Source organism: Emys orbicularis, chromosome 2 (genome assembly GCF_028017835.1).
Source record: "Emys orbicularis isolate rEmyOrb1 chromosome 2, rEmyOrb1.hap1, whole genome shotgun sequence".
In the NCBI taxonomy this organism is placed as follows: Eukaryota; Metazoa; Chordata; order Testudines; family Emydidae; genus Emys; species Emys orbicularis.
The window spans coordinates 48886617-48913203 of record NC_088684.1 but is presented as its reverse complement, the minus strand read 5'-3'; the positions used below and the strand labels follow the sequence as shown (position 1 = coordinate 48913203).

At 45.0% G+C, this 26587-nt stretch overlaps 1 protein-coding gene across 2 annotated transcripts in view; it reads left to right on the top strand.

Moving 5' to 3' along the window:
• WWP1 (WW domain containing E3 ubiquitin protein ligase 1) overlaps nucleotides 1-25818 on the top strand; it is a 115890-nt gene extending 90072 nt beyond the window's left edge. For both annotated transcript variants that reach the window (XM_065399876.1, XM_065399877.1), the window contains exons 20-23: nucleotides 3071-3175; nucleotides 22812-22908; nucleotides 23097-23169; nucleotides 25719-25818. In XM_065399876.1, the coding sequence (XP_065255948.1) occupies nucleotides 3071-3175; nucleotides 22812-22908; nucleotides 23097-23169; nucleotides 25719-25818 (375 nt within the window). The remainder of the gene's footprint in view (nucleotides 1-3070; nucleotides 3176-22811; nucleotides 22909-23096; nucleotides 23170-25718) is intronic.
• The last annotated feature ends 769 nt before the right edge of the window (nucleotides 25819-26587 follow it).

Sequence of the window (26587 nt, the reverse complement as noted above, 5' to 3'; positions counted from 1 at the left end):
CTCCCATGAGATACTTCTTGAGCGGGTCCACTCTCTGCTGGCTTTGGTGGAGGAAGTTCCTCCAGAACACTGGCATCAGGACTTCTATTCCCAGTACTTTCTGCTTCCCAAATCCAAAGGAGGGCTAAGACCCATTCTTGACCTTCACAGTCTCAACAAACATATCAGGTACGTGAGGTTCTGAATGGTCACCCTATCAACTGTCCTCCCCACATTGTCTCAGAATGACTGACTGTTTTGCTGCCTTGGACCTTCAGAATGCCTGTTTTCATGTGGCGATTTTGTTGAGCCACAAAACATTCCTCCAATTCATTGTGGTGGAGTGCCATTTTCAGTACATGGTGCTGCCTTTTGGTCACTGACCTCTCCCTGATGGGCTGGGGAGCACATCTGGGGTTGCTGAAAGTTCAGGGTCTATGGTTGGAGCAGGAGGCCTCACTGCATATTAACGTACTGGAGCTTCAGGCCATCTATGAGGCTTGCTGGGCCTTTCTGAACCACACCAGAGACTCAGTGGTTCACATACTTACCAACAATATCACTCTGATATATTATGTGAACAGGCCAGGGGTAACTCACTTCAGGATGCTCTGCCAAGAGGCGATCAGGTTGTGGTAGTTCTGCCTTGAGGAGAGTATCACCCTGATGGCTGATCACTTGCCCGGGGCCCAAAATCATCTCGCAGGAATTTTTCCCTGAATCACGAGTGGTCCCCAAAGATGAGTGTCTTGCGGGTCATCTTTGCAGGTTGGGGCATTCTGAGGATCGACCTGTTTGCTACAAGGGACAATAGGAAATGCTGTCCTTCTCAGTCCAGACTCCCTGACCAACACCTTCCATCTCAGCTGGCAGTCGGTTCTTCTGTACCCTTTTCCTCCAATACTGATTCCAAAAGTCATCCTCAAGCTAAAAGTGGATTGGGACAAAGCTTATCCTCATTCACCAGGCATGGCTGAGGCAGTGTTGGTTCTCTGACCTTCCCACGCTGTCAGTTCAGCCTCCCATATCCCTTCCTCGCCATCCAGACATCATGTAGAATCATGGTTGCATCTTGCATTCAGTTCCCTGCATCTCACTGGGTGGCTGCTTTGTGGTTGAATGAGGAGGAAGTGTGTTATCAGTGGCCATTCAACAGGTACTATTAAAAAGTAGAAAGCCCTTTACCAGAATCACCTATTCTGCAAAATGAATTGGCCTGCAGAGTTAAGCTGATGCTGACCTCTATCCAGGACATCTTGGAGTACTTGCTGCATATTCGGTCATCGAGCCTTGCATTTAGCTCAGTGAGTGTGCTCCTAGTGGCGATTTTCAGCATTTCATCCGTCCATTCATGGAAGATCATTTTTTTTCCAGTGATATGTTAACAAGATTCTTAAAAAGGCTTCTTTGTCTCCATTCTCCCGTCAAAGAGCCAGTTCCTCTGTGTGAGTGGAGTTGTTTTGACCTGGCTCATGGGGATGCAATTTGTCCACATCCTTTCTGTAGTGGACGCAGTATTCCAGATGTGGCCTCACCAGTGCCGAATAGTGGGGAATAATCACTTCCCTCCATCTGCTGGCAGTGCTTCTACTAATGCAGCCAAATATGCTGTTTGCCTTCTTGGCAACAAGGGCACACTGTTGATTCATATCCAGCTTCTCATCCACTGTAATCCCCAGGTCCTCTTCTGCAGAGCTGCCGCTTAGCCGGTCGGTCCCCAGCCTGTAGCAGTGCATGGGATTCTTCCGTCCTAAATTCAGGACTCTGCACTTATCCTTGTTGAACCTCATCAGATTTCTTTTGGCCCAATCCTCCGATTTGTCTAGGTCCCTCTGGATCCTATCCCTATCCTCCAGCGTATCTACCTCTCCCCCCAGCTTAGCGTCATCTGAGAACTTGCTGAGGGTAAAATCCATCCCATCATTCAGATCCTTAATGAAGATGTTGAACAAAACCGGCCCCAGAACAGACCCCTGGGGCACTCCGCTTGATGCTGGCTGCCATCTAGACATGGAGCCATTGTTCACTACCCATTGAGCCTGATGATCTAGCCAGCTTTCTATCCACTTTATAGTCCATTCAGCCAATCCATACTTTTTTAACTTGCTGGCAAGAACACTGTGGGAGACTGTATCGACAGCTTTGCTAAAGTCAAGATATATCACGTCCACCGCTTTCCCCATACCCACAGAGCCAGTTATCTTATTAGAAGGTAATCAGGTTGGTCAGGCATGACTTGCTGTTGGTGAATCCATGTTGACTGTTCCTGATCACCTTCCTCTCCTCCAAGTGCTTCAATATAGATTCCTTGAGGACCTGCTCCATGATTTTTCCAGGGACTGAGGTGAGGCTGACTGATCTGTAGTTCCCCGGATTCTCCTTCTTCCCATTTTTAAAGATGGGCACTATATTTGCCTTTTTCCCATCGTCCGGGACCTCCCCCGATCATCATAAGTTTTCAAAGATAATGGCCAATGGCTCTGCAATCACATCAGCCAACTCCCTCAGCACCCTCAGATGCATTAGATCTGTCCCCATGGACTTGTGCGTGTCCAGCTTTTCTAAATAGTCCTTAACCTGTCATTTCACCACTGAGTGCTGCTCACCTCCTCCCCATACTGTGCTGCCCAGTGCAGCAGTCTGGGAGCTGACCTTGTCTGTCAAGACTGAGGCAAAAAAAGCATTGAGTACTTCAGCTTTTTCCACATCATCTGTCACTAGGTTGCCTCCCCCATTCAGTAAGAGTCCCACACTTTCCCTGACCACCTTGTTGCTAACATACCTGAGCACCATACACTTCCGTTGAATTTAGTGATAGTATTATGTGCTGAACACCTTACAGGATTGGGCCCCCAGTGAGTGTACTCTTCAGAGCATTTAACAAACAAGAACTAATAAAGCCTTATGGTACCCGATGAGGTAAGTAAAGGGTAGAGAAGAGTTGGATAAGAATGCAGGAGGTCTTGGTTTTGTGTTCAGACCAAGCCTTTTGTCTCTTCTTCATTGTGCAGATGTCTTTCATCTAGAGTACATAATCATTAAAAGTCAGTACAGTGCATCTATAATGATATGATGGTTGTTTATTTTCCAGGTTATGCTCTGTGGCATGCAAGAGGTTGATTTAGCAGATTGGCAAAGGAACACCGTTTATCGTCATTATACAAGAACTAGCAAGCAGATCGTATGGTTCTGGCAGGTATGATGCTCATAAAATTTTATTTTCCTGTTCTCTTTTAGCCAAAAGCCATGGAAACACCTATATTCTTGTTCAAACCTGTTCAAAACTCTGACCTTTTTTATTATTGTTAGAAAAGGAATAAATATTTTCAGAGACTTTCTTGGTATGCTATTCTACTGTAATAATCTCCATTTTAGACTACACCTCTATCCCTATAGAACGCGACCCGATATAACACAAATTCGGATATAACGCGGTAAAGCAGCGGGGAGCCCCAGGTCTTTTAAAGTGCCACCCGAGCCCCGCTGCTTTACCGCATTATATCCGAATTCGTGTGGAGCCCCGGGCCCTTTAAATCACCGCCCGAGCCCCGCTGCCGGAGCTCCAGCGGTGATTTAAAGGGCCCGGGGCTCCCCACAGCAGCTGGATCACCGGGCCCTTTAAATCACCGCCGGGGAAGCCGGTCCAGTCTGGCACGGCGTACCGGCTCTTGCCGGCATGCCGGACCGGACCGAACCGGATATAACGCGGTCTCACCTATAAGGCGGTGAGATTTTTTGGCTCCCGAGGACCGCGTTATATTGGGGTAGAGGTGTATTTTACTTCTGGTATGTGCATGAGAGGTTTTTTTTTTTTTAAACCTCTAGTAATTTCTGTCTGATTCTCTACTTTAGATAGTAGTTATATGGCTGGGATGAAGGAACATAAGCTGTGTCCAGGCTTCCAGTTTTCATTTCCTCCCCCTCCCCACCATCTCCCAGTATCGAAAGAGGGACTACTAGTTACTTTTATAAATTGTTTGGGGAGTTATCCACATAGCTTTTTGGGTTTAATAGTTTGTTCTTATTTTGTGTATTATATTTTACTTTTTAGGTTTTATTGTTACACTGTAGTAAAAACTGAAGAGCTTGTATTTTTAGGATTAGTTAACAGTAGTCTTCATTAAATGTCTGCATTTAACAGACCAGTGTATCTGACAGTTACTTCCTATGTTAAGAATAGGATAAACTGTGGTTTCTTTTTAGATTGTGGTAACTGTTGAAAAATATTAACATTTGTTAATGCTGTAAAGTTATGTTCAGGTTTGTGCCTGTCTTAGAATGTGAAGAAAAGAGAAATATCCTATACTCTCCAAAAATTTACCCAGAATTCACCCAGAAGATTAAAAACAGCAGTCACAGCCAGTACATTTTCTATTGTGTTATATATCATGTTGGCTTAGTGATCTGCTGGAGAATGTTATATTAAGCCAGCAGGAAAAGTCAGACATCCCCAATCCTTTAAGACTGATTTGAAATATTTAGAGTGATCCAAGGGCCAGTGATTCATCTGCTACAAATTTGTCAATTTACAAGAAACTAATTATTGAAAGATTCCTAGAAAATGGTGAAATAGCTGAATAGTGTTTCAACATTTACAGAGCACTGATATCTTTCAGTTGCACATGTCTCTAAGAAAGTCAAAATTAAAGTAATACCTGTGCCATCTGACTCGCACAAGAAAAAAGATACTTTTACTTTATCCCCCTCCTAAGTCATAAAGGCTTCTTGGCTTGGAGTCTCCAGTCTACTAAGGCCACTTTGTATCATGTAAGCCTTAAAGTGACCAGAGATGGCCAGCAGAGAATTCTCCTTCTGCCGGGGAACTTTCCATTGGGAGAAAAGGTGGTGGAAGCGCTTCCACCATCTTCTACACCAGCTGTACCCCATCTTTCCTTCTCTGGTCATAATAGGTGATAGGAAGCATGTTGGGGCATTCTGTGGACATGGGAGAGGGGGAAGGGGCATGGTGGAGTGAAGCTCCACTACACCTGATCCTTCACTGTTGTGACAATCCTAAGGGACCGTATGCCAGTAGTGTCAGAGAAAGCTTCTCCTGTGGAGATCTAACTTGTGTCAGAGATTGGTGGCTAAAGATTATGTAGGTGCAACTGCATCATTGCAACCCACCTCTTGACTGCAGTTGAGCTTCATGCAGGCAGAGTGGAGAATTTTCACCATTATGATTTGGACTTTGACAAGTAGCCCAATCTGGGATGGTCTATAAACTACGTTTAGTTAATATGTGGCCTTCAGCACTACAGATGTTCAGTGTTTTCATAGTAGAAACCTTCATAGAGCCAATAAGAATGGGGGAAGATGTATTGAGTTCCCCCTTGGCAAGACAGGTAAGGAATCTTCTGTCTTTTGACCCTGAGGGGAGAGAACTGTTGGCCTGGACTCTACAGGCTAATGTTAGAGAAGGGGAGTACGGGGGCTATATTTCAGTAATGGGGGTAAAGCTGTTTAACAAGAGGAAAAAATGGTCAGTGAAAAAATAAGTTAGGGTAAAAGGAGAGGCAATTCTGAAGGGAAAGTTGATGGGGGCGGAAATAAAAAGCAAGATTAGAAAAGTAAAAATGTCTGGAAAAGAGGGTGAAGATGAGGTAAAAATTGAGGTATAACACTAAAGACAAGGAAGGTTAGATTAAAATACAGAAGGAAAGGAAGAAAAGTGAAATAGAAGAATAGGGAATGAAGGAAAAACAAAACCAAATAGTAAGCTCATTATTTTATTGAACATTTGTAGATAAAAGAGTATGATAAAAGTATTATGTAAAACACATTCTGTTCATGGCTTTCCTAATTTGGAATTAATGGCCCTGTGATCATGGTCCTGTGACTCAGGAGGTACACCCATTAACAATTCAAATTCTCAGCCTCTGCGTTTTACCTTCTCACCCATCAGAGAAGAGGCTCTGGGATCATTTGCTAGACTCAGAAGCTCCCAGGCTTTGCTCAGGATGGTAATTCATGCAAAGGAACCCAGGAGATGAAGACTGTGTCTTAGCTGCAAAGTAGGCATAATGCCTTCTGCAGCAGGATCATCTTCACAGTTGGGAGAGCAGGCAACCATCAAATTTGCAGTCCTCACTGTGTCACCAAGGAGGATGATCAGCTGATGTAGGAAGCAGTGCTGAGGGTGGAGTCCAACCTCCAAAGTCACATGCACGTAAAGGATGCAGGGGGACCCTTCTTTGTACTCTAGCTGGACTCTTGTGGGCAAGGCTGCTGACCTGAGCATGTGAAGATGAATACCACTGGCTTCTGGCCACGCTGTCCCACAACTGCCATTAGCATTACACACACTCTTCCTGTCTTCGAATGATTATTTTCGAAAACTCATGGAAGAGGAGAGAGATTCACGGAAGAGGGAAAATATAGTGCCAATCTATAAAAAAGGGGAGTAAGGACAACTCAAGGAATTACAAACCAGTCAGCTTAACTGCAGTACCTCGAAAGCAAATGGAGCAAATAATCAAGCAATCAATTTGCAAACATCTAGAAGATAATAAAGTAATAATTACCATTAACATCAATTTGTCAGGAACAAATACTGTCAAACCAACCTAATAGCTTTCTTTGACAGGGTAACAAGCCTTGTGGATAGGGGGGAAGCAGTAGATGTGGTATATCTTGACTTTTTAATAAGGCTTTGGTACTATCTCGCATGACCTTCTCATAAACAAACTAGGGAAATAAAGCCTAGAATGAGCTAGGTGGGTGCCTTACTGGTTGGAAAATGGTTCCCAGAGAGTAGTTATTAGTGGTTCACAGTTAAGCTGGAAGGCATATCGATTGGGGTCCTGCAGGGATCAGTTCTGGTTCTGTTCAATATCTTTGTAAATGATTTAGATAATGGCATAGAGAGTACACTTATAAAGTTTGCAGACAATATCAAGTGCTTTTTGAGTTGGGTTAAAATTCAAAATGATCTGGACAAACTGGAGAAATGGTTTGAAGTAAATAGGATGAAATTCAATAAGGACAAATGCAAAATACTCCACTTAGGAAGGAACAATCATTTACACACATACAAAATGGGAAATCACTGTGTAGGACAGAGTATTGCGGAAAGGGTTATAGTGGATCACAAGCTTAAATGAGTCAACAGTGTAACACTATTGCAAAAAAAGTGAATATCATTCTAGGATGTATCACCAAGTGTGTTGTAAGCAAGACACAAGAAATAATTCTTCCACTCTCCTGGACTTCGATAAGACCTCACCTGGAGTACTGTGTCCAGTTTTGGGCACCAAATTTCAGGAAAGGTGTAGAAAAATTGGAGAAAGTCCAGAGGAGAGGAACAAAAATGATTAAAGATCTAGAAAACATTTGTTCGGTCTGGAGAAGAGAAGACTGAGGGAGGACATAAGCTTTCAAGTATGTAAAAGGTTATTACAGGGAGGAGGGTGAAAAAATGTTCTCCTTAACCTCTAAGGATAGGACAAGAAGCAATGGGCTTAAATTGAAGCAAGGGAAGTTTAGGTCAGACATTAAGAAACATTTTCTAATTGTTTGGGTAGTTAAGCACTGGAACAAATTGTCTAGGGAGGTTGTGGAATCTCCGTCTTTGGGTTTTTTTTAAAAAATGGGTTAGACAAACACCTCTCAGGCAAGGTCTAGTTATTACTTAGTCCTGCGTTGAGTGCAGGGGACTGGACTACTGAGATCCCTTCCAGTCCTACACTTCTATGATTATTTTTCACTGCTGGTGGTCTCCAACATATGCATTCTCTTTATGATCTCAACACAGCTCTTGGGTAGCTCATCAAACCACCAAAAGTCATCCCACTAGGCAGCTGATCTAGAAGAGCCCTCATTCCAAGCTCTTTTAAGAAGTAGTGGAACTTTTGAACTCTGAAAAAGAGCGGGACCTTGAAGGGAGAGTGAGGCTTCTCAGCAATGCTAAGGTGGGAGAATGCCTTGCTGAAAGAGGGTCCCTCTTTCTGCTTCAAGTTAGGCAGTTTTCTATTAAGCACTCTAGCACCCTTCAGTACCAGACTCTTCTGACAACAAAAAGAAAAAGTCTCCAAAGACATGGCTCTTCAAAGCCAAGGAAGAACAAGGCATTCTTTCCTGTCCATCAGGGACATGAATGAAATTTGCTGACAGAAATATTGGGATCAGACAGACACCAAAATCACCCTTCCTTAAGTCATGCACAAGACTATAAATATAAACTTATAAAGGAACACCATGAATCTTGGAGTCTTGCTTCATATTGCCCCGCTATACCTTTGCCTAGCAGCAGTGGGACAGTAGTATCCTTTTGGATCCAAGCAGAAGAAAGCTATAGAAATTATTTAAGAAAATAAATTGTTGTTACTAATTAACTAAATTAATAAATGATTCTCTTAAAAAAGGTAGTCAGGGGAAATAAAGTGTTAGATGTACTGCCTACAGCATTGCCCACTGCATTAGCGTGACCAGGGACAGCTGCCAGTGAGCCTGGTGCTTGCCCCAGTGGGCGGGGCTGGAGGAACTACTGGCATGGGGTGCTGGCTCCTTGGGGTTGCTTTCACCACTGCGGTTCCCGGTAGAGCCTGCAGCTCTGCATATACCAATTTATTTCCGCGGATATAAATTTTGTATCTGCGCAGGGCTCTATTGATCATCACTGTGCACTTAGCAGAGATTTTCACTGAGCTGTCAGTAATGCCCGTGACTTTTTTCTGACTAGTTAGTTAATTTAGAACTCAGCAATGTATACAAGTAGTTCCAATATGCATTATTTTGCATTTATCATGATAGAGTTTCATATGCTGTCATGTTGCAAAGTCCACCTAGCTTTGTCTCTCTAGAATTCTTCTCCTCTATGATTAGTCTTCAGTGACCTATATAATTTTATTTAATCTGCAAATATTGCCACTTCACTGTTCATTAGATCATTAATAAATGTATAAAACATTAGTCCCAGTCTGGATCCTGGGCATCCCCAGTGTTAATCTACTACTATGTTGATAATTAACCATTTTATTCCCACTTTCACTTTCTGTCTCTTGGTCAGTTTCTGGTCCATGATAGTAGTTTCCCACTAATTCCATGTTTACTTAGTTTCTTTAATAGCCCCTTGTGAAGATCATTTCAAAGGCTCTTTGAAAGTCCAAATAAATGTTATATATGTTCTCCTTTAATCTGCTATTGTCAAAAAATTTTAGTAGATGACTTTCCTTTACAGAAGCTGCATTGGCTTATACTTGTTATGTCATGTATATCTAGGTGTTTTTTGTCTTGTTAGGAACTGAAATAAGGTTATCTGCTGTATATTTCTCAAGATCGCCATTTGCATATTTAAAAAAAAAAGATATGCTACATTCCAATCTTCTAGAATAAGAAGCCAATTTTAATGAGGCTATGTATTTGTATTAGTTCAGCTATTTAATTAAGTTCCTTTTGAATTTTTGAAGGAATGCCATTCAGTCCTGGTGTGTTCGCTATTTAATGTATCCATCTTCCTCTTTTTGACACCTCAGTCTCTGATAGTACCTTATTTTTATTATCCCCCTCCCCCCAAAAAAGTGGAGTGAAGACTGATGCAGAGAAATCATTTAGTTTATTTAGGATGTCTTTGTTTTCATCACCTGTTCCCTATATTCCCTTGTAGTCCAGCTTGTTGACTGACTGATTCTCCTATATATTTTTTAACAAAACATGCTTCTGTTAACAAATTTGAACATCTTGAAGGACCAGGCCTCTAAGTAACAAGCCAAAGCTGTCAGGAAAAGAGAGGTTGTGACACTAGAAGTGCAAGTCTGAACCTCCCCAGATAATAGACTACCTAATTTTCATCTTCTGTGAATTAGTGTTACAAATGACTCACTCTGGCATATCTTCAGGGTGCTACCAGAAATTTACTACTTTTCAGACAAGAGATTTTGAATCATCTCCGTTTCCCTCCAAACTTCAAATGCAAGATGTCCTGAAACAGGCAATCCTGACACCTACACATCAAAACAATGAGATTAGTCCCAGACAAGGAGAGTCTTTTAGGGATATACTTTCTGCTGTATGGAAAAGAACAAGGAGCATATATCTCATGCTAAATATCTCATCAAATTGCACATTTTGAACTTTGTCATGAACAGCTATTGCAGATGGAGAACATCTATTACATCTTTGTTGACTTGACGAATGCAGATTTCATTATCTCTGCTGCACCAGCTGATTGGGTGTTTCTGTTATTCACACTGATCTCTGAAAGGGGCCCCCATGGCATTTAATTCCCCTTATTTTGGTGAAAGTGATTCTACTCTTGCTGAATGATTTCCATCCTGTTATACTTGGAAGATTGACTGGTAAAGGGTTTTTAATAGCAGAAAGCTACAGTGGCAGTAGGGGCTGTGTAGAGCTGCTCTGTCATCTGGGATCTGTATTGAACTCTGATATGGGCAAATTTATGAACAGTCCATTTGGAAGATCTGCTCAAAAACCTTCAGATGGTGTGTGCCCATGAGAACAGATCTCCGAAATACTCTAACATATCCACATAAGCTAACCCAACTTCCACAAGCCAAACAAAACAGTTCGTTCAGCTTCTGAAAGTAAAGGCCTCTTTCATCCAACTTGTACCCTAGGTCACAAAGCCCTTCACACTTCTGTGATTCCACTTTTGCTATTGGGATCCCAAGTAACCTCTAAACACAAGTCATATTGCTATGGTGGTAGGAGTCCAAACTGGGCCTTAGGAAGGGTTTTAATAAGAGATCCTGTTTGTAACTACAACATAGTTCTTCATAAACTCTGTATGTCCCCTTGTGAGCCCATTCATTCACTTACTCTTTATTGGCTTTGTATTAAGTTTTCCTCCATTACTTTGACTCAGAGTGGAGGAATTTGGTGCCTTTTCATCTAATTTATCTTTTACCTTCTATAATGAGAATTACCCTCAGTATTGGCTGCCATCTTTTTACCGAAGATAAATGTCATCCACAAGAATCAGACCATTCACTTTTCCTCTTTCTGTCCCAATTTGTTAGAAAAGGAAAAGGTCTGCCTTTCTGTAGATGTGGTCAGAAGTTCTGGGAGGTTCTGACATAGGTTAGAAGAATTCAGGTCCTTTGTTCATTTTGCTTCAGGATTCTAAAAAAGGTCATTAGGCTTTTCAGTCTTAGCTAAGTGGATGTGCACATGAGTCACTTGAGTTTCTTCCCTGTCCCTTGGAAATTAAGTTCTTTTCCACAAGGGTATGCAGAGTTCCTTGGTTCAAAGGGAGTTACAGAACAGGTAACACCAGTTACTTGGCAGTTACTTCACACCTTTACTAGACATTATCATGTAGATTTCAGTGTTACTTGGAAGACTACTTCCTAAGTGTAGTTGTCCAAAACAATTTGACCTTGTTCTTTCATTCTGTATTCCACTCACTTCAGATTGGGGGAGTCCTCTGCAGAAAATAAAATAGTTTTATGAAGGGCTACCCTAATCTGTAGACCCATCCTGTTTTCAGGTTTTTGGTTATTCTGTTTCTGATTACATTAAAATATTGTAGAATTATAAGAAAAAATGACTTATGAGAAGAGGTAGGGCCTGCTGAGGAGAAAGCTGAACAACTAGAGTCTAAGTTATTGGTTGATGGTGATGCTACATGAATCAAAGTGGAGCAGCCCATTCATCTCAGATATGGGTGTCTCCTTCATAGAACTCTTTTCAAGTAAGGAACAAAATGTTATTTAGTTGTATATAGTCTCATTGTATCATACTTCCGGCAGCTAACTCTAGAAGACTCATTCAGATGGCATGTTGTTGCATTTTAGTTAGTTTTTAAACTTACCTAAATATGGTGAAAAAATGAAGAATTTGAAATGTCTGACAAAGCCAGAATAGTTCTGGTGGGACAAATTTGAATCTGCCTGCATAACTTGAGGCAAAAAATGCTCCGAGCTGCTAGTGTTGGTTCCTCCTCAGATTAGCCCCTCAGCTGTAGCTCTACTCAGTTAATTGGTCTTTGTTAGGTCCTACTTAACCTATGTTGGTGGGGATTTGAGTGACAGGGTGCTGAGTCATTAGGATAAAGGTGCAGCCTTTAAAAACTATAACTATTCTGCCTTGATTGGAATTTAAAAGATTATTACCACACTTAATCAAAATAGAAAAAATATTCTGAGGGACATGCCCTAGGCATGTAATGTCCTATGCGTGCTCCACTTCAAATGCACCTTTGATCAGATACTTTTTGTAGCATTGCCCGTTTGATGCACACATGCATCCTCGCTATCCTTGTACACTGAACCAAAGGTATATAGAGCAGTGTTGAACAAATCATCTTCATTTCCTTCTCAACCACCTTGGGTTTGAGATGGAGCATCTGTAAGGAAGCTGGAGCATCAGCAGCCTGGCCTAGCAGTCATAGCTGGGCTGGGGTCTACACATCAGAATGGTAGTCAGTGAGCAGGGATCAGAGGAATTGCTGGAGCCAGGTTCAATGAGCGCGAGTCAGGGTCAAAGTCAGGATGTGGTCAGAGACTAGATCAGAGGTAGTACCGTACTAGGATGGAATCGGGAGGCAGGAGCAGAGTTGGGCAGGGATCAGAGGCCAGAGATCAGGAGATGAAGTGAGGTCTGGAGTTGGAGAAGGTCCAAAGTCTGTCCTGTTGTCCAGACAACTTCCTGGGGCACCCTCCAAGGTTAAATACAGCGCTTAGCCAATCAGAGGACCACAAGGTGCTTTCACTCTGGGTGGCTACTATCCACAGTGTGCTCCCTGGCTGTGGCTCTGTACGTGCTGCGGTGGCACTGTGGGAACATCAGCTGTCCCAGGCTCAGCAGACCCACGCTCTAGTCCCTGGATCCTTAAAATGTCTTGCGCTGGCTACTTCATAGTTAGTTTTTTTTTTTTTCTTTAGGGAATAGCTTCAAGGTTTTACGTTGTTGTTTAGGTATTAGTCCCCTTTTTAATTTTTACTAGTTATAGTAATGTTTTTGAGGGGACTTCTTTGAGCGACTCATTGTTTCCCTCCCCATGATCTCCCAGGGGCCTTTCCTTTTTTGAAAGATTTTATCCTCAAGTTATGCCTAGATCCCCTGGATCTAAACATTGCCTCACTGGCTGGGATTCTGTCCCAGTTAGCAATGGTCATTCTCACTGTATCCACTACTTAGGGGATACCCATGTGCCATCAAAGTGTAAAATTTGTTCAGGGTTTAAGAATAGGTCCAGAAAAAACAGGGAGATTAATCTTAGGATCTTCAGGGTCAACCTGCGTCACACTCAGGCCCTGATACACCCCTCGTCTGCACAGCAGTCTTCCAATGAGCACAGTGCCCCATTGACCTCTGCAGCCAGCCCTCCCCCCCCCCCCCCAGATAGTCGTATGAGATAATCCTGGAGGGTGGCACCAAGACTTGCAGAAAGAGGAGCTCCAGATCCTTTTAAGAAGTCAGTGCCAAGAAACCTAGGTCACCACAGTGACGTGCTGTTTTGGAGAGCTCCTGTCCCAGAAAGAGACTCTAAGCTCTGCCAGTACCGAGGACCCCTCAGCTAAGGCTTCAGGAATTTGAGTCCTGTGGTACTAGCATCACTCGGTCCTGAAACCAGCCTTGGTACCACCCAGTCACGCTATTGGTGCTAAGAATCGTAAGGATTCTGCATCAGAGGTCAGTACTGACTGCAGGTCCTGCATCTCCCAAGTTGACGTCACAATCTGATGAATCAGTGCTATCAAAGCCAAGGCCATCTTCAGTATCACCTCCTCTCACTGCAGTGCCTTGACAGGTTTCTGTACAGATTCATTCAATACTGTGGGAGTCTAGATTCTCCAGATGAACCAGAGTCCCTTCTACTAACAGGTTACGGAAAGACTCTGGGTACTGGAGCCTCATCTGTCACTGGTACTGCACAATTCTCCATTACTGCCTGGCTCCCCAGTACCCACTAATAGAGATAGGCAGCCTCCCTCAACACCACCCTTGTCTGCTCCTCCCTTGTACTATGAGGAAAATAATTCCTCAGACTCTCAGATTTTTGTTAGAAGCTTGCTCAGTTACCTGCCCAGAATTACCTCTCCTGACTCTTTCTGAGAGGGAAGCTCCAAGGCACAGGTAGACTCCTGTCATTCCTCATTCCTCTTGGTGTGATCAACTCTGGATGCCCCCTCCTTTTCCTTATGCCCCCCTCCCCATTGGCCATATTGGGACCCATGGGCCATTTATCTGTAACAATTTTTATAGCCAGAGTACTAGCTACACCTGTGGGGAGCGCTAGAGGCAGAACTCACCTTCTGTTCCTATCCTGCTGCATCAGTTTTCACTGCAGGAGAAATCTTTTGAGGAACATGAGAAAAGGGTGGATGAGAAAGCTACACCACAAAACTAACATCTTATCCTCCTCACCTGATGAAGTGCTGTTGTTTTCCCTCTCCCCCAGTCCATGTGGATGATTTTCTGGAGTTCCAGGAGCTTATGAAGAGGATTGCTGACTCCTTCCAAATCCCCTTAGAGGAGGTTCATGGCACTCATATAAACTTTTGGACATTCTCCATACTGACATCTTGTGATGGGTAGCCTTACCCCTAAATGAAGCTTTCCTTGAACGTGCTGAAGCAATGTGGCAAACCCTATGGCCACCATAACTCTAGCATATAAAAGAGTAAATAAGGGTTCTGAATTTCTGTTCATGTTTTAGTTGTTGATGCTGTGAATGAGCATAGTAGACAATGCTATTCTAAAGCAGCCCTGCGTGATAAAGACCAAAAATGCCTAAATCTTTTTGGTCGTAAGAGCTATTCTTTTGCATCATTGCAATTTACAATCACTATCTGTCAAGCCCTGATTGCAAACTACAATCACAAAAACTACAGCAAGTTTAACTCTTTTATTGACCATCTGCCTCAAAAACATAGAGAGCAATTTCAGACGATCATTGTGGAAAAGATATTTATTAGCCGGTACTTTGTTATAGGCTTCTCTAAACAAGGCCTAGACATGGCCAACATATCAGCTTGTTCTGTTTCTACAGCAACTGTCATGCATCTCATCTCTTTGCTGCAATCCTTGCAAATCCCAGGGAAGGTCCAAAGTACCATTGAGGAACTTCCTTGGGTGCCTCAAGGTCTTCGAAACTACCTGTAATCCTTGCATTCTCTCAAGGATTTGAGGGTTACTATCATCTCCCTCAATATCTACACACCTGCATATAAAGGAGCTTCTTCTTCGAGTGCTTGTTCATGTCAATCAGATGTGTGCGCGCACGGCAGCCAGAAAACTTTTCCCGTAGCAGCATCTGTTGGGTCGGTCTGGGCACCCCCTGGAGTTGCGCCTTCATGGCGCTAAATATCGAGCCCTGCTGACCTGCCACCCCCTCAGTTACTTCTTACCGCCGGTGATGGCTAGCTGGAACAACCTGTTGCTCTCGCTTTGCAAGTGCATTTGGGCAGTATTTATATTTAATTCTCAGTAGTTTACTAGTGTTAGTTTAGTACTAGTAGTTAGGTCATAAGTTTCCTTTAAGGGGTCTTACCCCCCCCCCCCCCCACATACACACACAACCAGTGCTCCCCCAGCACTGGGATATGCCCTGGTCCACAGGGTTCAAACTCTGCGAGGACTGTGGAAAATTTATGCCTAAGAGCGACCCACACTCTTCCTGTCTGCGGTGTCTCGGGGAGAGCCACCAGAAGGAGAGGTGCAGAATTTGCATAAGGTTTTGCCCTAGGACCTTAAGACTGGGAGCAAAGGCTCAAGATACTTCTCACAGAGGCTACACTCCAACCACAATCCAACCCGGTGTCGGCAGAACCCACGCCCAGCACCTCCTCATCGGTGCGCCGTCACCAACAATGTATGAGCCGGTGCTGAGAAAGGACAATTGCCCATAGACAATCTTCTGTGAGACACCGGTCTCAATCCCCAGTGCCCCAGAAAAAGAAAAGGCCAGAGAGGGGTCGCTCTCCCCCTTCCAAGCCCAAGGAGCCTGCGGCAGGGAGCCCTGAACCGGGCCACGTGACCTCAGCCCCTCCGCCTCCCAGGGTCTCGTCGACTCCTGCCCCATTGGCGGTCCAGTTGAGTCTGAACCCTCACCGGTCTCCGGACTGATATGGCGGAGAGCTCTAGCTCCCCTCTATGCTGGAGGCGTTCGAGGCGGCTCAGGACCTTATGCATCTCACGGCGCCGTCCTTCCCACAGAGGAGGAACAAGTCACCGGTGACTGCCTGGCCCCCGATCCCATCAAGGGGCAAGCCAGCGATGATGGTGCACCGATCTCTATCACCAGCACACCTTTCCCCGGCACGGTCCACCCACGTAGGGGAGCCGCACCAGTTCCCACACCACTTGCCGGCACCACGGAGCACCTCTCCTCAGTGGTCGTCCTTTTCTGAGACCTCGGAGTTGGAAGCGGAATCCTACCACTTGAAATAGGACCAAGAACAGAAAGTCTAGGTCCTGGCGTGACCGCCACCCCATCCGGTGCCGTGGCCACCCCAGTGGCAGCCCCCACCTTAGTGGCCCTTCTGGACACCCTCGGCATATCATCAGAGCCAGGGACAGAACCAGGGGTCAAGGTCCAAATCCACATCGGTAATATCAGCTTCCTTCATACCTTCACAGGCATCATTGGTACCACCAGTATTGGGGGCACTGATGCCCCACTGTTCTCCTGCAGTGCCGGCACCAACGTCGGCGACCTCGGCACCAATGATCTCGATTCCGGCGGCCCCAACACCGCATGCTGCTGACGTGGCAGAGCAGCAATACCCGGTGCCACATGACCCCCTGAGCACCATTGGGAGTGAGCAGGGCCTGTTGCCAGGACTTTCCTCCTCGTCCTCCCCAGATGAGATTGTGGCAGGGACATTGACGGCCCTGGCCTTGGGAAAACAACAGGGTCCTACAGCAGCTGCTGCAGCGGGTGGTCCAGAATCTGGGGATCCCGGCAGAGGAGGTGGTAGAGGACTCCGACCCCATGGTAGATATCCTCGCCCCCTCCGGGCCCGCCCACATTGCTCTGCCATTAATTAAGACCATCGCTGAGACCACAAAGACCTTGTGGCAGACCCCGGCCTCTTTGCCCCTTACAGCCAAGAGAAATGAAAGGCGGTACTTTGTTCCCTCAAAAGGATATGAAGCCTTATATACCCCCTCCCCCCCGATTCCCTGGTGGTTGATGCAGCTAATCAGTGTGAGTGCCAGAGCTACCAGGGGCCCTCCCCTAAAAATAGGGATGCTAAACAACTAGACCTATTTGGGAGGAAGGTCTACTCCACTGGAGGATGGTTGCAGCTCCGCATATCAAACCAGCAGGCCATCATGAGCAGATACTCGTATAACGTCTGCAGTGCATCTGCCAAGTTTGCCAAGTTGCTGCCGCAGGACTCCCATGTGGAATTCTCTGCACTGATGGAGGAAGGGAAACTAATTGCACGAGCTTCCCTACAGGCGGCGTTGGACGGGGCAGATGCTGCCTCCTGCGCAATAGCCACAGGGGTGGCAATGAGGAGGAGTTCCTGGTTGCAGGTCTTGGGTCTCCCCTATGAGGTCCAACAGACCATTCAGGACCTCCCCTTTGAAGGTTCGGCCCTCTTTTCAGAGAAAACAGATAAGACTCCACAGTTTAAAGGACTCGAGGGCCACCCTCAAGTCCTTGGGCCTCCATACTCCCACGACTCAGCGCAGGCACTTCTGGCCGCAGCCTCCCTCGCAGTTCTACCAACTGCAGAACCAACAGGATGCTCCTCGGAGGAGGAATAGGAGCAGCAGAAAAAGGCCCTGCCCATCCTCGGGACAGGGCTCTGGCCAGCCCAAACCACCTTCCAGCCCCAAACCAGCCTTTTGAAGGTGTGGTCGAGGACGGCGCACCAGGACAAGAACTGGATCTACACCCCCTTTTCGTCCCGACTATCCCCTTTCCATCGTGCATGGTTCCGTATCACTTCAGAGCGCTGGGTGCTGTGCACAGTAGAGAGGAGATACTCCATCCAATTCTGTGCCCTCCCGCCCTTCCACCTCCCCCTCCTCCCCCCCGTCCGTCTGTCTTCAGGGACCCTTCTCACGAGCAACTCCTTATACAGGAGGTGCTCTCGCTCCTATTGCTAGGGGCAGTGGAAGAGGTTCCTAAGGAGCAGAAGGGCAAGGGCTTCTATTCCTGGTATTTCCTAATACGGAAAGCCAAGGGCGGGCTTAGGCTCATCCTAGATCTGCAAGAACTCAACAGGTTCGTGAAGAAACTCAAGTACCGCATGGTCTCTTTGGCCTCCATCATCCCTTCATTGGATCCAGGAGACTGGTATGCCGCCCTCGACTTGAAGGATGCATACTTTCACATAACAATAATTCTGTCCCACAGAAAATACCTCAGGTTTGTGGTGAACACCCAGTACCAGTTCACAGTCCTCCCATTTGGCCTGTCGGCAGCACCTTGAGTGTTCACCAAGTGCGTGGCAGTCATGGCTGCATTCCTGCAAAGACGGCAGATACAGGTGTTCTCATACTTCAAAGACTGGCTCCTCAAGGGCCGCTCCAGGTCTCAAGTGGAGGCACAAGTCTACTTCATAAGCGACAAGAGCGACGTTTGACAAACTGGGTCACCTTCTGAACGAGGGAAAATCAACGATGTTCAGAGGATAGAGTTTATAGGGGCAGTTCTGGACTCCACACAAGCCAGGGCATACCTCCCGGGAGCAAGGTTTCAGTCTCTTCGCGACATCATACAAGGTCTGAGGCAGTTCCCCACCACTACAGCAAGGAATTGCCTGAAACTTCTAGGACACATGGCTGATTGTACCTATGTAGTACAACATGCCAGACTCAGGCTTCGTCCTCTTCAGTCGTGGCTAGCATTAGTGTATCGGCCAGTCCGAGACAGCTTGGATAGGATTGTAACCCTGACTTGCTCAGTACTCGACTCCCTCCTATGGTGGCTCGACCCACAGTAGTATGTGAAGGTGTCCCCTTCACCAGCCCTCAGCTTTCTCTTTCGCTAGTGACAGACCTGTCAGCTTTGGGCTGGAGAGCACATTTGGGAGACCTCAGGCCACAAGGCCTCTGGTCTCAGGCAGAACTCGCTCTCCATGTGAATGTCAGAGAGCTGAGAGCGGTATGTCTAGCATGACAGACTTTTCGGGCACACTTGACAGGGAGATGTGTATCGGTTATGACAGACAACACCACTGCGATGTTTTATATCAACAAACTGGAGTGCACACTCCTCTCCCCTGTGCCAGGAAGCTCTCATGCTATGGGACTTCTATGTGGAGCACTCGATACATCTGCAAGTGTCGTACCTCCCTGGGGTACTATCTCAGCAGGTTGTTCCACGTCCACGAGTGGTCCCTTTGCCTGGATGTTGCAAACTCAATCTTCCATCAGTGGGGCTTTCCCCAGATAGACCTGTTCGCCACGCGATGAAACAGGAAATGCCAGCAGTTTTGCTCTTTCCTGAATCACAGCCCTGGCTCCATTGCGAATGTGTTCCTCCTCCCAGGGGAAGGCCATCTCCTTTACGTGTATCCACCTATCCCTCTTGTTCACAAGATGCTCCTTAAGGTACGGAGGGAGGAAGCCTCGGTCTATTGATAGCTCCAGCCTGGCCCCACCAGCACTGGTACACGTTACTCCTGGAAATGTCCATGGAAGCTCCAGTCATCTTGCTGCTCTTCCTAGACTTATTAATGCAGGATCACAGCTGTCTCTAAAACCTGAACCTCAGGTTGCTACACCTCACGGTGTGGAAGCTCCATGGCTGAAACTGATGTAGCTCTCCTGCTCGGACTCGGGTAGACAAGTCCTCCTTGGAAGCAGGAAACCTTCCCTGAGGGCCACCTACCTTGCCAAGTGGAAGAGATTTTCAATCTGGTCGACGCAGCACCGTTCGTCCCCGATGCTCGCATGTGTACCACTTATACTGGACTAGCTTTTCCATCTCAAGCAGCAGGGGCTGTCCATGTCGTCAATAAGGGTTCACTTGGCCATCATCTCTGCCTTCCACCCAGGCGCAGAGGGCCGCTTGGTCTTTGCTAAACCTGTGATTAGCTGTTTCCTTAAAGGTGTCGACAGGCTGTACCCGCATGTCCAATGGGAGCTGCGGAGCTAGTGCTCAGGACAGAGGCACTGTGCAGAGCTGCCTGGCCACGCCTCTGCCTAGGAGCTAAGGGATGGGGATGTCGCCAAGTAGGAAGCCTGCCAGCCCTGCCCTCCCCTTACTGCCCCCCCGAGCACCCCCGACACCCCCGGGCTGCCCCCTTCCCCATAAGATTTAGTCAGAGGTATACAGTACAAGTTATGGACAGGTCACAGGCCATGAATTTTTGTTTACTGTACATGACTTTTACTAAAAATACTCGTGACTAAAACGTAGCCTTACTCATGTCCTCTACTCCTATCTTCTGACATTGCTGCGCCTCAGAGTCCTAAACAAAATCCAGCAGAATAGAGCCATGGTCATCGTAATTGCACTGACCTGGGCCAATGCAAATTTGGTTCCCCTATCTGATTTTCCTGCCATCTTGTCCAGCACTGCAGCTGCCAACTATTCCTGATCTGCTAACTCAAAATTCAGGATACATTCTTCATCTGAGCTTCACACTGCAGCCCAAGCCTTGTTTTCTAGATGTCTCTCTGCGGTAGAGATCTCCTGTGTGAGAGGCTCACAAGAGGTTTTGTTGAATAGCAGAAAAGCATCAACTACAGAAACCTACCCATAGAAATGGAAGCGATTCCAACATTGGTATATCCAACAGCACTGTCCTGTCAATTTTTCCGTTTTGGATGTTTTAGATTCTCTGTTGGGTTTAAAGAATTCAGGTCTCTCTCTCTCTCTGAGTTCCATAGATGTTCATTTAGCAGCTATCACAGATTTCCATTCCCCTGCTGAAGGGTGGCTCACCCCACCACTTCCAGATTCATCAAAGGATTAGCTAACTTTTTCCATGTCAGAGAACCCACTCCTGTGTGGGACTTTAATTTGGTCTTCAGCTTTCTGATGAAGCCTCCCTTTGAGCCACTAGCAAAGTGTTCCCTTCTACTTGTCTATGAAGACTGCATTTTAGTGGCTATCACCTCTGCTAGGTGAAATGGTGAGCTAGGTACTTCAATGACCAATCCCCCCTTCCTGTTTTCTTTAAAGAGAAGATCTCTCTGGCTGTGTCACCCATGTTTTTACCCAAGGTGAACTTGGATTTTCATGTAACTTGGGCCAGTTTTTCACCCTTAACTTCATCTGACTAGGGAGGAAGTTGCCCTTCACATCTTAGACTTTAAGAGGGCATTGGCTTTTTGTTTGGAAAGGGGTAAACCCTTTAGGGCCCATCAGGCTTTTTGTTCTTTTTCACAGACAGAATTTCTACCCAAAGACTCTCCAAATGGGTTTCCAGTTGTATCCATTCCCGATATAAGGCTGCTAATATTCAACCCCCTGCTAGGATGATAACCAGGGCTGGCTCCAGGCACCAGCTTAACAAGCAGGTGCTTGGGGTGGCCAAGGGAGAGGGGCGGCACCTGCGGCAATTCGGGGGCGGCAGGTCCCTCACTCCCTCTAGGAGCAAAGGACCTGCTGCTGAACTGCTGCCACGGATTGCGGCTTTTTTTTTTTTTTCCAATTGCCGCTGCCGATCGCGATCGCGGCTTTTTTTTTTTTTTTTGCTTGGGGCGGCAGAAATGCTGGAGCCGGCCCTGATGATAACCCAATCTGTCAGATCTCAGTCTGTTTCCATCACCCTGCTGAAGAATTTACCTATTATGGAAATATGCAAAGCTGCCACATGGGCTTCAGTCCACACCTTCTCAAAACACTGTGCCTTAGTGTACACAGCTCTAGGGCAGACACTGCCTTGGTGGGACTGCAGTTCTGCAAACAGTTTTAGATCAGACTTTGAAGTAGGAGAGGTTACTTATCTTGTACAGTAACTGCAATTCTTCAAGATGTTTGTCCCTGTTGTGTTCCAGTGCCCACCTTTCTTCCCTTCCATTTTGGAGTCTTGATTTGGTGATAGAGAAGGAACTGTTGAGGGTGGTTTGCCCAACACTGTACTATATGCAGGGCATCAGGATAGCTAGGGCATATAAGCGGATCAAACAGGCACTGCTACCAAAAGCCCCCGATCAAAAGCGCACAGGGCGTATATGCACCTGAAGTGGAGCACCCACAGGGACAAACATCTCTAAGAGTCCAGTTACTGTACTCAAATCCTTTGAGATTTTTTTAAAACGTGGTATAAATTGATCTAATGTATTAGCCTGTCTACTCCCAGGTGTTGCCAGCCTTCAGTGCATAGTAGTGATGTGATACCTTTGTGCCTGCAATCCAAAATCAGTGCCTTTATGTTTGCCACCATATCACTGTGCAAGATCATATATAATTCACTATATTATTTTCTTCAGGTTTGTTATGGAATCAGGGCCGGCTCTAGGATTTTTGCCGCCCCAAGCAAAAACAATTTTGCCCCCCTTCCCCCCCGTTTTTTCTTACCCCACCCCCGCCTCAACTCCGCCCCTTCCCCAAATCCCCAGCCCTGCCTCCTCCCCCCAGGCTCTCAAGCCTAGGAGGGAGGGGGAGAAGCGGCGCGTGCGCCGCAGCCGCTCGGAGTCTCCCCCTCCCTCCCAGGTTTGAGAGCCTGGGAGGGAGGGGGAGCAGCGGTGCGCGAATCAGCTGTTTCGCGCGCCGTGGCAGCAGCAGAGGTGAGCTAGGGCGGCCGGGGCGGCATTCTGGCGCCGGCCATGCCGCCCCTAAAAATGTGCCACCCCAAGCACCAGCTTGTTTTGCTGGTGCCTAGAGCCGGCCCTGTATGGAATCACAGCTTTCCAAGTATCTTGTTCCTACATGTTTTGTATTATTTTTCTCTAGCCGTATTAGCATAGTAATATTCAATTTTGTTTTAAAGTAATTCTGAATTTCTGTTGCCTAGTTTGTAAAAGACACAGACAATGAGGTTCGCATGCGACTGCTGCAATTTGTCACTGGTACTTGTCGGTTACCACTGGGAGGTTTTGCTGAGCTCATGGGTAAGTATAATGCCCCTGAAGTATACTATTGCAATCTATACATATTATGTTTATTCTGAACAAGTGGAAATCTTTTGCTCATTTCTTAATCCTACATTTCATCTAGCATTAGCATACATTAATAAATATACTACACTATTACTGGTTTAAAAACAACATTTAATTTAATCTCATGTGTTTTGATTCAGGAAGTAACGGTCCTCAGAAATTCTGCATTGAAAAAGTTGGCAAGGAAACCTGGTTACCGAGAAGTCATACTTGGTAAGTTTTAATATTGAAACAGTGAATAAATGTAAGCTAACTTTGTATTTGTTGTTCTTCTTCATTAATGTAGTTTAAGACCATCTGTCTTGCACCTGTTTTATACAGTAACAGTTGATTCAATTGTAAGCTAATTTGGGTTACTTGCCTCAACCTACAATTTTTGTCCCTGACTCCCATCTGTTGCTTGATTTAGAATGGCTGGGCTAGTGACTTTCCCACTACTGAAAATGTCTCTATTTTCCCTTGTTTTTAATTTCAGTTTTGTATTCTATCTGTATTTTTATATTGTTTTTATTTTGGATAGTTTCAGATACTTTAGAGTTGTAAGATAAAGCCCCTTATTTTACTCACTCTCTCACACGCACGCATGCGCGCACACACACGCACACACTATTTTTGCTTCAAAAGGAAGTCATTGTTTCTGCTACACAGCTAAGTTAGCATTGGAGTCAGTTGTCGTGATATTTCATGACAGTGTAACTTTCTGAAAATATGTGTGCAAAATGCCACCAAGACCCTTATAAAGTGATTGGAACCCCCACAAACATTCAGAACTTCAAATAGCATCCTAGAATCTGAATTCCTATCCAAATGGCTCTCTTCAGTCCCCACTGCCCTACCCCATGTGAACCCAGGCTCCCTGTACCTGTTATACTTCTGTGGTGGAGAGAGTGATTGTGGGCAGCCAGTAGGACTGTTTCTTCTTCTGGCATCTTGGTGGGAGCATATACAGCTTTTTCTGTCACTTGTTGCGAGGCTCCCCCATCCTATTATTTTTCCCTGCGTGGTGTTATTTCTTTGAATGGGTCTTTGTGGAAGTTGAAGATGTTTCCTCCCTGCCTGTGGTAGCCAACAGGGTCCCTGTAGTATAGCAGAAGAAGCAGTCTTAGCATTGCTAGCAACAGTCTCTAATGGTCAGAGGTGAGAATTTCAGGAGAAGAAATGTTTCCAGGTGCAACTATATGGAATAGATGAGGAAAATACGCGGTTTTCCCACTCATGCCAGAATTATTAACAGATATATCAAATGAAGAAGACATCAGCTTTTCATAACAGATGTTTTAAATTGATCTATTAGAGTTCCTCTATAGTCGTCCCTTTTTCTTCTCTAAAGGTTCAAGGAAGGCTGGAAGAGTAAGGCCATGTCTACACTATGAAGACAATAGGGGTATTATCACAGTGCTGTAGCTATGCCATCATAACCCCATAGTGTAGACGCAGCCTACAGCAAAAGAAGGGTTTTATCAGTTACAATAGGAACATCACCTCCCTGAGCAATGGTAGCTAGGCCAACAGAAGCATTCTCCTGTTGATTTAGCTGCATCTACACCAGGGGCTAGGTTGGCATAGCTATGGCACTTGGGATTTTCAGTGTAGACTAGGCCTCGGGCTACGTCCTCACTACGGGGGGGGGGGGTCGATTTAAGATACGCAAATTCAGCTACGCGAATAGTAAGCTAATTTGGGTTACTTATCGTATCGGAGCCGACTTACCCCGCTGTGAGGACGGCGGCAAATCGACCTCCGCGGCTCCCCGGTCGACGGTGCTTACTCCTACCTCCGCTGGTGGAGTAGAAGCGTCGATTCGGGGATCAATTGTCGCGTCCCGACGAGACGCGATAATTCGATCCCCGAGAGATTGATTTCTACTCACCGATTCAGGCAGGTAGTGTAGACCTGCCCTTAGACTCATCCATTTTACTTTTCAGACTTGATTATCTTAAAATCATTCTCTTATCCATTTTTTAGTGAACCTTCTCTAACCAAAAAATGTGAGAATCCTTCACATAGTCTGCACAAGAGTTATGTACATTTCTACTGTACAATAGAAATGGGCATATGGCTGTAATTATACATATTTTCTTATGAGTTTTTCTATATGTTACGCTATATGAAATAGGAAGTATTTGATCAGATTGTAGTTTCTCCATTGAAAGAACATTAGGGTGACATGAAGATTAGTTAACAGTTTAACTTCAGACATGGCAAAAAGATTGAATAAAAGTAGCTTCCAGATAGCTTTATTGTAAAACTAAAAGTATGTGTATAGTTTAGCTTTCAAAGAACCCTCCTGTGTGACTAAATAAATCACCCCTTTCAGGAAGAATGGTTCACATGAGTGTATACTGTGCTCTGAATATACTCAAAGAAACTTCCATTAACCAAACTGGAGTTGTATGCACTTGAACCACATACACTTTATAAAGGTCAAGATAATTTTGGGGGAAATATTATCATTGCATCTGTACGGGATTTCCATCAAGTATCCAAAAGCACTTAAAATGAATAATCCCTAGTAAAGCAGAGTGTGTAAGTGACTTGCCCAATATTACACAGTCAGTGAGAGCCAAACTCCTGATTCCCAATTCCTGTGTTCTGACCCATAGATCAGAGTATGTAAAACTTCTGTCTGTAACCATTTAGTTTTGCAATATTCTTAAAAGCAAAAGTGTAATTACACAAAATATTCTAAATGGGATTTAAACAAATTTATAAAACTTTTCTTTTTCCTCCTTTTCCCCCACCCCCTCTTCTGTTTTGTTCAGTTTTAATCGTTTGGATCTGCCTCCATATAAAAGCTATGAACAGCTGAAAGAGAAGCTGCTCTTCGCAATTGAAGAAACAGAGGGATTTGGTCAAGAGTAGAAGTGGCTTCTTGTCAAAGAGGATATATTGCATTATTAAAATGCCCAGGCATCTAAAATTGCACACTTAGTTGTATATAAGCTGTTTGTTCTGTACAGTTATGTTTCTGGAACTCTAAAGTATAAATTGTTCTCCGTTCTTCCACAGAGATATGCAAAACAGTTTAGCTGTGTCTAGTTTATTTATTGCCCCTTCAAAAGACTGACCAGGAAAAAACAAACAAACCATAAATTCTGAAAGCAGACAAATGACTTTATTTAAATATATATATAAAAAATATATATACACAGACACTCTCTTTCCCTCCCCCACCCCGCCTGTAGTGGGCTCTAGTTTTATAGAGCTATAAGTGTATGAAACATAGCAGTCATTCTAAAGGACCTGGGGATTTGCTTTATCTTGGCTTTATTATACAGAAAAATGTGCAAATTGCTCTGTCTTCTCACCTTATGCAACATCTCCAAGATTGTTTTATTGCATGGCTGTTCTAAAAGGTGTTAAAAGCTTAGGCCAAATGTATCCTAAGTATGTAGAAAAATGCTGCTGGCTTTTTGAGATGACAGAATGCCAAATTCTGTCAGTTCAGGTTTTTTTTTTTTTTTAAATACTTACAATATCCTCACTACTACATTGATGTAGCCAAGGTCACGAATAACACCTTGATTACTTGCACAAGAGTCATGTACAGTAAGATGAATGTGATTAATGTTAAAAGCGATTGGTGCCACTATTCTGACTTATTGTAGGAACTGAACAGAATATTTTAATT